General features: G+C 43.9%; 1 protein-coding gene across 1 annotated transcript; it reads right to left on the reverse strand.

Moving 5' to 3' along the window:
• Window positions 1-8,699: 8,699 nt before the first annotated feature.
• LOC119435038 (galactose-3-O-sulfotransferase 4) lies at window positions 8,700-11,390 on the reverse strand (the record flags this gene model as incomplete). The annotated part of the gene is made up of 2 exons (XM_037702008.2): window positions 11,054-11,390; window positions 8,700-9,005 (listed from the first exon to the last, which is right to left on the reverse strand). Coding segments are annotated over exons 1-2 (639 nt in total), but the record flags the coding sequence as incomplete, so codon positions are not given.
• Between the last annotated feature and the right edge of the window lie 267 nt (window positions 11,391-11,657).

An 11,657-nucleotide genomic window follows, 5' to 3' on the forward strand; every position in this document is an offset into this window, starting at 1 on the left:
ACGTGAGCCATCATGCACGCTGGACACTATGCTTCCCTACGCACCTGACTCATCTGAGTACGCTGCAATTTCTGATGTCGCCAAGTACGCCGAAGATTCTCGACAGTTGGCCCGTTCATTGACAACCGAGGACCAAGGTCACCAGAAGCTCAGGCACGACACCGACCGATCTCTCACTACTTTCGCGACCGGTGCCCTAGTTTGGCTTTGGATTCCTCCGAGTACGCCTGGCCTTTCGTCTAAATTATTGGCCCGCTATCATGGGCCCTACCGCATCCGCGCTCGGACATCTCCAGTCAATTATGACGTTGAGCCTTTGACACCGTCTCAAGACTTACGTCGTCGTGGTCGAGAAATCGTTCACGTGAGTCGCCTCAAGCCCTATTATGACCCCTCTATACTGACAACGCCTTAAGTCACCAGGATGGCTACGCTACTTCCCGGGGGCCAATGTAATGAAGAAGACAAGACGACGACGAAGCAGTCAGCAAGCAAGCCACAGTGTTAGTGCTAACCACGCGCCCCGAGCTTGCGCTTGCCCGGATTTTGGCTGCTGGTCGCCTCGCCGCTTCTTGACGTTCGCCTGACGTTTCTCGCATTCCTTGACGTTTACACGTGAATAAATCGCTTTGCAATATATATATATATATATCGACCGGAATAGACTTTTATAATAGACCGGAAGATAGAGACGTTGGTAAGTTGAGACGTTGGTAAAGTCTTAGTTTCCGCTGTAGGCCTCTATTTTTATGCGTCCGCATTCTTCTGGTATTTCAGGGACTTTCCAGGGGCCAACTATCCTCCTGTCTATGTATGCTTGTTTGCAGCTAAAGATTTTCCCACCTGCTTTAGTCACTGCTGAATTTAACTCTAAAATTTTATTTTTTCGCCACAATGGTCGTCTCGTTATCACGTCGATGGCTATCATACAAATGGCGCGCAAGGGAGCGCCAGCTCGCAACGATACATTCTTACTAAAGATACGTTTTGTGAATACAGGTATAGAAAAGGAAATTCATTTTCTATGTCAAAAACGAAAATTATAATCAAGAGCACACCTAGTAAAGGCTGATTAAGAGTGGTACTTGAGGAGGCTCACAAAATAAATACAGATCTCACTCACTGTATGAATCTTTGTTACGGGAAGAATTTTACAAATATCTGGCCATGCAGCCTCGTTTGGTATCTGCAAGGAGTTGCTAAAAGGACCAATGTGTTTTTATAAGGCCAGAAATTCTGGGTGTAACACGTTTGTCTATGTGGCAGCAGCAAACTGACTACGGTGATTGCATAGGTAGATTTGTTTTCTGCTGCGGTTAGAAACTTAACTGTACCAAAGTTGACAGTTGGCTGGGTTGATTAAGAGTGACGTGGCAGGCAAATTTATAAGTACGCGCGTTAAATGGAAACTGAATAAAAACTGATAAGAGTCTCCTTGCACAAAACTTTCATAAGCAAGTGGTAGCAAGCGCTATACCGGCGTTGTCCGCAATGCTTCCCAGAACCCTAGGGTAACACTGCGGGCAAAGAGTTATTATGCTCTGAGGATGGGGGCTGTGTCAGGGCTGACGTATACAGGAGGTTTGACGTTTTTGGCCTAAATGTGCTCGTTCTAATTGCTAAATACCTCTTTCCTACCTATATTTATGAATATGAGGTTTGTGATAGACACCCCCAGTAATTTTGGAAAACTAAGATAGGCGCCTTGTTTATATTCTGAGGAAATGAGAGCAAAGTCATGGGTGATCTGTAACTGAAGCTCAAAGTGTGGTGGTTTATAAAGGTCTTTGGAGTAAATTGCGCATGCAAATGCTCTGAGGGGTGTGGTATTTTATGAACGGCACCGAAGTTAGTGCGTTTTCCCAGGAGTACAGTAACTTCCACTAATATCAAATTTAGTTAAGGTAGGGAAACTCTATTCTCAATATTCTTTAGAGCATAAGTGTAACTCGATAATTAGAGCTGCTCTGAAAAAAAATTGCTTCAACAAGTGCTTGAAAGCTTGATACGACCGTTATCGCCTATGTTTACCTTTCAGACTCTCTCTAGAGAACTCTACGGCACACGAGTTCACACCGGGTAAAAATGGGAGGGCGGGGGCATGCTGACTGTAATATGTGACGAACAATCATCAAATTCTGTGCTTAGCTATCCGCGTTGCAAATAATTAGTGAACCCTTCTTTCGTCTCTATTTTCGTGCGTTATACGAGATGCCCGCAATGGTTTTCTTTCCAAAGGGGTTACCTTCTTGATAGTTAGAAATGGTTAGGCCAGGTTATTGGTGATGTGTGCAGAAAATTCTCAATGTGTGGCATAATTACAGCCTTTGCTATAAATGACATAAGGAACAGCTGAAGTGCGTTATGAGGGTCTTATTGCGTCCCTTGTCCTGAGATAATTTTAAGTGTAACCGAAACGAAATTTTGTGAAAATTTCGTGGAGCTTTATGGTAAATTGAGTACGATGTTAACTGTACACACACAATTTGCAGCTATTGTAAAGAAATCTTGCAGGAAGTGCTCGAAATCGATACACACCCATTATCACCATTATTTTACAGTGTTTCGGGATAAGTCTAGGTAACATCAAAATTGTATCCGGTGCAAATGGATGTTACGTCAAATGTGTAGCGCCACGAAACTTTAATAGTTCTGAATTAGGACCTTTAATAATGTTTACGCAAAACTCGATTTCACTCTCTTTTCATGTGGTATGTTAGGTACGAAGTAGGTTTTCTTTTTGTTCTTGGCCCCAAGCTGAAGAAGATAACGCAACCTATGTAGCATGGGTTCTTCATTATCACCATTATCCTAGTATTGAAGTACCCTATTTTGAACATATTGAATTCATTGATTTTTCTAAGTAGCACAACTTCTCCAAGCTCAACCACCGGGCAAACTATCTTTTCCAGGCGGAAATTCAAAAACGCGTTTGCAATGGTGTTTCTACACTTCAATTTTTCCAATATCCAAATTATGCACTTTTTGAAAGTCCTAATTGAGTCGAACGTGCGATATTCAGACTGCTGCCGAGCACTTATAAAAAATTAAAACATTGCTTTCAAGTGATGCAAAAATTATTAAAATACAACGCAGAAATTCAAGCGGTGGCATTAAGGCCTTGCTCTAGGGCAGCCATAAAATATTTATTCAGGAAAATAATTACCTTCATTGCTTTTGAAATAATGGTTATCATAGGGTGACGTACCGAGTTGTGAATGTGGTGACCGTAACGTTATTTTTCATTTGTATTTGAGTAATAAAATTTATAACAGTTTCTTATGGCAATATAGTCCTTCATCCCGCAAATTTCTCCCAGAATCGGCGCACTGGTTGAAATGCTCGCGCTTCACTGCAAAAGTTCCTTAAAGCGGCGCAATCATAGCACATGGTACCTCGTAGGAAGCACTGCACGTTGTAGTGTATAAGGATTGTGCTAATTAGGGGTTAGGCTGGTTTTAAAAAAGACAAAGGGAAATATCAATAGAGGCACTTGTTCCGAGTCCAAGGGCTCCACAAGATGCATTCGGCATGCCGGAGACATGCTCCTGACACCTGCCTCACCGGGTAGCGGTAGCGGTAGAGTGGGCTTGGCAGCACGCCAGCAATGGGTTATGCTCATTGGAATCCTGTTCTTTTCGTGCAGCTTACCGTTCTGGCATCTTCGCTGCCGCTGAGTTCTCAAGAACCTTTCGTCGTGACAGCACAGGCTTCGCTGTTCCAGGTACAGCCTTGTTTGGCAACAGCTCGACAATCAACAGAAAAGGTGCTGTGTGACGTCGACGACCAGCCTTTCAAAGAGCGTCAGTGCCCCGTGGAACCAGCGCCATCATCGCAACACTTTCTGCGCACGCTCCAAGAGGGGCCACGGTTTGCGTCACTGGCAGCGCCCCAATCAACGGATAAAATACATCCCGGAATCAGCACTCCTTTCAGTGGGCTTGGCAGCACGCCAGCAATGGGTTATGCTCATTGGAATCCTGTTCTTTTCGTGCAGCTTACCGTTCTGGCATCTTCGCTGCCGCTGAGTTCTCAAGAACCTTTCGTCGTGACAGCACAGGCTTCGCTGTTCCAGGTACAGCCTTGTTTGGCAACAGCTCGACAATCAACAGAAAAGGTGCTGTGTGACGTCGACGACCAGCCTTTCAAAGAGCGTCAGTGCCCCGTGGAACCAGCGCCATCATCGCAACACTTTCTGCGCACGCTCCAAGAGGGGCCACGGTTTGCGTCACTGGCAGCGCCCCAATCAACGGATAAAATACATCCCGGAATCAGCACTCCTTTCAGTGGGCTTGGCAGCACGCCAGCAATGGGTTATGCTCATTGGAATCCTGTTCTTTTCGTGCAGGTAAAAAATCACTTCTCTTTATTCTCGCGACGTACGCGCTATGCTGGTCTTGTAGTGCTGCCGAGCCCACGGCAATGTTATGCTATAGTTATTGACTGCGGTAGTGTTCTTTCTTTGCTACTACTTTTGGCAGGAGACGTTGAGGAAAATCCCGGTCCTACCGGCACTCGTGCTACTGCTTCCGCATCTGACGAGCACTGTGACCTGGCATTGGCTCTCAGCGAACTCAAGTCCGGACAATCAACGCTTCTAAATGAAATGAGGGCACTAAAGACTAAACTAAGTAAAAACGACCAAATCCTAGACACTATCCAGCAACGACTTAGTAAAATAGAACAGGATTGTGGTTCTTTTGTCGCTATAAAGACTCAGGTCAAAGGCCTTGAGACACTTGCTGAGAGCCAGGCTAACCAAATCGCTGCTTTAACCTCCCGTGTAGACGAGGCGGAAGACAGGGCGCGTAGGCAAAATTTGATATTTTACGGGCTTGCCGATGCGGACGGAGAGACCTGGGCACAGTCAGAAAAAAAAGTGATAGATCACTGCGCATCTCATCTCCAGCTAACCGTCGAAACACGAGATATTGAGCGCGCTCACCGTCTTGGCACTTTTTGTTCCGAAAGAAAACGTCCTGTGATAGTGAAATTTTCACACTTCAAAGAAAGGGAGCGTGTTCTAGTGGCGGGACGTAGAATCAAAGTACCTGGTATAAGCATTGCGGAAGACTACTCACCAAGCACTCGCTTTTCTCGAAAACGCTTGGTCGACTTCGGGAAAAGCCAAAATGTTGCATTCAAATTACGCTATAACAAATTAATTATTGGGAACGATACATACATATTTGACAGTACCAGTCAAAAAGTTGTCAAACTCGGATCGTAGCAATCGCAATCTGCCCTCGAACTTAACCAACGAACTGCTCTGTCGTTTCTTTTCACTAACATCAGAAGTGTCTTAAACAAAGGTGATGCTCTAGGCAGTCTTATCGACTCGTCTTCGTCCAACCTTGTAATACTTACTGAAACCTGGCTAAATTCATCTATTAATGATCAAGAGCTTCATTTTATTCTCCCTGGGTTTGATTTATTTCGACATGACCGTGAGAACAAACGAGGTGGCGGTGTTCTTATAGGCGCTCACCGCTCCCTGCAGTGCGCCCGTATAACTGTTCCCTCCCCTTTAGAAATCATTTTCGTCATCTGCAAGGCCATGAGCCCACCCATTATAATCGGGGCTTGTTACCGTCCCCCAGACAGTGACCGCTCATTTACATCATTGTTTCATGATGCATTACACAAAGTATCTTCTCTGTATCCCAAAGCTGCTATCTCTATCTTTGGGGATTTTAACTTTCCATCCATTACCTGGTCCGACCTAGCTTACACTTTATCAAAACAGAATGAAGAAAGTGACTTTGTAAACACGTGCCTTACATTTGGCCTATCGCAACTAATCAGCTCGGCAACCAGATGCACAGCGCAATCTTCTAACATTCTGGACCTTTTGCTAACTTCACAACCAGACAATTTCTCCCCGCTTAGTTACCTCGATAACATCAGCGATCACGCAGTGATTCACGGCATGTACACATACAAATCGATTCGCCTAAACGCCAGGACAAAAACAATAACACTATATGATAAAGGAGACTATGACGGTATGAACAACGAACTAGGCAATTTTTGCGACTCATTTTTCCCGGATTTCCACGCACGCTCCGTAGACTTAAATTGGTCCCTGTTTAAAAATGAAATGCAACGACTAATGAAAAAATATATTCCAGTAAGAAATATCCGTGAACAACCTATGTCGCCATGGTTTAATGCAGATTTAAAACGACTGAAGAACAAAAAAAAGCGCCAATTCAGATCGGCTAAGTTGGCAAATACTCCGTACGCGTGGGACAAATATCGATCTACGGCTAAGCTATTCGATTCTGTTTTAGCAAGCAGTAAGCGCACCTTTTTCGGCTTCACACTACCTTCCTTAATACGCAGCAGCCCGAAGCAATTTTGGAGGACCATCAATCCTCGTGATTCTTCGACATCTATATCTCTGTTAGATCAAGCCGGTATCGCCATTGCAAAACATGAAGTTGCCGAGACTCTTAATACCACATTTTGTTCTGTCTTCACCCATGAGCCCTCCCATAGCCTTCCAGCATACCCCTTCTTTGATTATCCATGCATGCCCAGTATCAATTTCGAACCCCGTGGTATCTCTAAAATCATCGACTCATTAAAACTAACCTCATCTGCAGGCACTGACGGTATCAACAGCAAAGTATTAAAAAATACTAAACATATCGTCAGCGTCATTCTAGCGCAAATTTTCCAACAGTCTCTCGAATCAGGTTCTGTTCCTTTAGATTGGAAAATTGGCAAAGTTATACCTATTCCAAAAAATGGCTCAACAAATACTTACCGTCCCATTACCCTCACCAGTGTGTGTTCAAAAATAATGGAGCACGTTATTCACTCCCACGTTGTCAAATTTTTAACTTCTGTCGATTTCTTTACTCCTAACCAACACGGATTCCGGCAGGGCCTTTCTTGCGAAACTCAATTAGCTTTCTTTATTAATGATATCAGTTCTAGTCTAGATAATAACATCCCTGTAGATGCCATATTTCTCGATTATGAAAAAGCCTTCGATAAAGTACCTCATCATCGACTCTTGCTAAAACTATCGCATCTCAACTTAAGCCCCTTAGTACTTGAATGGATAAGAGAGTTCCTCACCAACCGCCAACAGTTTGTTTCCGCCAACGAAGTCAACTCCACCTTCTCTCCTGTCGCCTCCGGTGTCCCACAGGGAACAGTACTCGGCCCGCTACTTTTCTTAATTTACATCAATGATCTACCCGCGTGCATCTCTTCAAACATTCGCCTATTTGCAGATGATTGTGTCATTTACCGTTCCATCACAAATCCCACCGATAAACTAATGCTTCAGCGCGACCTAACACACGTTGACAATTGGTGTCAAACATGGCTCATGGTGCTTAATGTTAAGAAAACTTCCGTAATCTCTTTTCATAGACGACAACAATATCAAACTTATACGTACATGCTTAATGGCGAGGTCATTTCTTCAGTAGATTCCCTCAAATATTTAGGACTTCACATCACCCGTGATCTCACGTGGTCATCACACGTCATGCACATCACAAACAAAGCCAACCGCACCCTTGCCTATCTACGTCGCAATATCGCACTTTGCCCACCCTCCGTTAAGTTATTAGCCTATCAAACTCTTGTGAGACCAAAGTTAGAATATGCATGCGCAATCTGGGACCCCCATAAACAAAACCTTAGCAAGACCCTCGAGTCGGTACAAAATCGTGCAGCCAGATTCATCTTTTCGGACTACTCATACCATACAAGTGTCACTCAGCTAAAATCAAAAGCTAATCTTCCCAAACTAGATAGGCGTCGCAAAACCTTCAGACTCTGCCTTTATCATAAACTCTACCATACCCTCCCTCCCGAAAACACCCTTATCAAACCAGCACACCGTCTTTCAAGCCGTATCAGCCACCATAAAGCCGTTTATCCACCACATGCTCGGACAACTGCTCATCTTCATTCCTTCTTTTCTGAAACAGCCGTCGACTGGAACAACCTTCCAGTAAGCGCCATTGTTCATGCTGATCCTGTGCGTTTTAGGTCTGTCATTGAATCACTTGCCTGATTGTGTCAACTGCTTGTATTACCGGTAGCACTATCTTTACCATGTTTATGTCGATGTCCTACTGTATTTATCGAGATGTCTGCCTGTCTTTGCTTGCCGTGTAACATACCAAATTGTGTTCTTGCTAATTTGAATGCTCGCCCACCCCTCATGTAAAACCCCTTCAACAGGGGTATTTGAGGTATTGTAAATAAATAAATAAATAAATAAATAAATAAAAAAGCTTGCCGAATGCGATCATTTCCAAGCTAATTAAGGTAACGTTGACTGCACGTTGCCACTACTGAAAAATTGGACAATGGGCCAGCAGTAGGAGTACATAGCTGTTTTTAGTTAATGCAATTTATCTCATCGGCGATGATGACTGGTCTCCCCAAGGGGAATCGTAAGGGCAGGTGTCCCATCAGCATAAATCATCCCTATGCCTCCCTGCACGTCCCCCCCCCTACCTGTTATATGTGTATTTGTTGTACATCTTCAGGGCGCCTCTTTTTTACCTCTCCTGTTCTGGCACTCATTCAATGAGTATTCACGTTCGCGCTGAACTGGTACATGGTAAGGGCACAACGCATTTGAATAACCGCTGTATTTTAGGATATCGGGTATGGTATGCAGAACAAAACTGTTTTCCAAGTGTCACAAGCATTTGGAAGGTCACCTGCCGGGCGTTCAGCTTGAAGACGACAACGTCGTCTGTATCCCAGCAGAACAGGTCCTTGAGCAGCACCAGGGACTCGTTCATGCGCTCGGCCACCATGACCAGGTCAAACGTTGCGTCAAGCTCCTTAATGAAGCGACGAACCGCGGAAGTATTGCCGAACTGCGCCGGCTCCAATCCCAGGTCGAAGCTCATCTGGTTGAAGCCTAGCTTGCTCCGAGTGCGGGTTCGCGCCAGCAGGCCCATCACTGACCGGTCCACTAAGGCAGCGGTAGCAAATTGCCCGAGGCTCATGTTGGTTTTTCTCTGTGCCATCCGGAAAAGATAAACTGTTTTATGTAGTTGACCAACTTGGCTTTTCCATTCCAGAACACTTTGCTCTTGGAAGAGCTTAGCATACGCAACAATTCATTTGCATTATCGAACTGCAGATGGACTTGTTGCATTGGAGGTTAAAGTGCAACGTTATAATTTATAATGTTTCAGCGATGGTGAAAAATCAACACAATGAAAAAAGCAACACTCAATAACAATGGTATCGGCAAGCACAGTCATTGGTAGTCGAATTTAATGGGCCTGAATGAATCACTATACAATCGCCATCATACTCAATCCTAACACGACTGAGGTGCTGCTATGGTTCTTTTGCTGAGGGTGCTTGAGATATAAGGTCAAGATAGATTATTCTTGCACCTTCCTTCCAAGGCATCTCATAACGGCTCTTTACCGTCCGCGTTTGATCAACTTAGGCCGCTATACAGAGTAATTATTTGTAGCTGCACCAATTTTTTCAAAAATTCGCAAGTTGCACAATTTTAAACCTCATGCAAATTACTCGACGAGGCGGCCATTACTTCTACGAGAAATCAGTATGCTTAATTGAATAAATAACTTAATTAAACAAATTAAATTTATTTATTCACTTTACGGCACATACTTCAATATATGAATTCTAGCTAGCAAGTTTGTAAGGCATATTCATTTCAGAATAATTCTCCGGGCTGCACCAGTTTGAGATATTAATTTCTAATGTTTCCAACGAAAGGCACTGGCGTTTCCAAGTCGATATGCCCTGCATACTCACTGCTACAATGCGTAGATTAAACTATCTGACCTAAATAATAATTAAAAACAAATTAGCGTAAATGTGGTAATTATTCAATCAGGCATGGTAATTTTTCGTAGAAATAATTAGAGTCACATTGAGTAGTTCCGATAAAGGGTTTGAATTGCGCTATCTGCCACAGACAATTTTTTTAAAGTTTAGTGCGGCTAAAGAACACGCCACAGAGGTTGAGGTGAATTCTGACGACGGCTGTGAACTCCACAGAAATCCTTGGTGCTAATGTTTAAATTTCAGCATGTACATCAAGAATCGCGACGCGCGCGGAATCTTTTAACACATGCTTCCTTCTATACAAAATTTTAAAGAACGTCCAAGAGCATTAGTGACATCTTCTTCTTCTTTCTTTCTGGGGTTTTACGTTACAGTTAGTGTCAGTCTACTTTCTTGAACAGAAAGGTGGTAATGACAACCTGTTAAGATTGCGTTTTTTTTCGTTATTGTTTAGTGGACTTGATTTGTCTCTGTGGTACGCGTTTTGTGATAGCTTGCTGTCTTTCTATATCGTTGTACGCCCACTTGTTATGCTATTTATTGATTCCGAAAGTATCAAAAATAAATAAATAAATAAAACTAGCATGCTAAGAAGCTCAGAAGTTTCGTAAAGACTCGTGGAACAGAAAGGCAGGCATACCAATGCAGACATACAACGCGTGTTGAGCTTTATGTCATTGTGCCTGTGCTTTGTTCGCCTTCTTTTCTCTACCACTAGAATTGATATCCCACTCGATTCTTATAGACAAAAAGCAACGCAGCATCACTTTTCAATATCATGCCAGGCCGAGCTTCTCAAAAAAGCATTTGTTTTTCTGGCATAACCGCATGAGAATCCTTTGTAGGTAGTGCTGCTGACGGGTGGCAAACAGTTTTTTTTATTTAAATGCGTCTTCTAGTTTCTCTTCCCTTCTACAATTTTGCAACCTTTCTTTTGTTCTCATTCTTCCGCAATAACGTTTCGCCATGATATTTGCATTAGCGGTGCAAAATACATATGAAGTTTTATGAAAACATCCATTCATCAAGTTCATTTTCGCGCGCCATGTTTCTAGTGTTTACGTTCTTGTGTGCTAACAAATTGTTAGTCTACGTGAAATGAACGCTTTCTAATTTCGTGTACAGAAGCTATCTTTACGACGTCACCTCACGACTTTCTTTGAAAACGTCTGCCTGTTATGTGCGAGGGTGATGGAGTCGTGGTCTGTGAATTATTTCACTCTGCTTTAGAACGCACCTTTAGGCCATAGTAGGAGTACAGAGACTCAAACAGCGTGGCCGGTTCACGTACGATGGTGACAAAGTGCGGCCGCCGTCTTAGCACGGCGCGCATCTCCGCCTCGTGGAATCTCGCGTGGTGTACCAGCATGTCGAACGGTGGCCTGCCTGGCGCCATCGAACGGTTGAAGAGGCGTGGGTGACCCAGGTAGTTCTTGGTCTTTGGAAGCACGAAGCGCAGGCCATGGCTCTCGCCGTACCGCATCAGCATGTTCTGCACCGACGAGCTCGCGCACTTGTGCGTTTTCACGAAGCACACGCTGCTGTGCTCCTCCGTAAAACACCGCACCATTTTACCTCCATGGCAACGACAACGACCTGCGGCATCCAGTGAAAGGCCTTAAGCGCTACCGAAATATTAATGATGCAAAAAAAAAAGGCGCAGTACTCGAAACCTCAGAAAAGAACGCCACATATAAAGGGGTACCAAAGAGCGTGCTCAGTTCTTTCTTGATAGAGTCCATTATGAACTTACAAGATTAGCCACGTTGCAAAGGTTGTCATTTCTGTACTCATGCTACGTCACTTCGACTGCAGCATGTCCACATGTTGCCGGCCGTATG

The sequence above is a fragment of the Dermacentor silvarum genome, unplaced genomic scaffold (genome assembly GCF_013339745.2).
Source record: "Dermacentor silvarum isolate Dsil-2018 unplaced genomic scaffold, BIME_Dsil_1.4 Seq3982, whole genome shotgun sequence".
In the NCBI taxonomy this organism is placed as follows: domain Eukaryota; kingdom Metazoa; phylum Arthropoda; class Arachnida; order Ixodida; family Ixodidae; genus Dermacentor; species Dermacentor silvarum.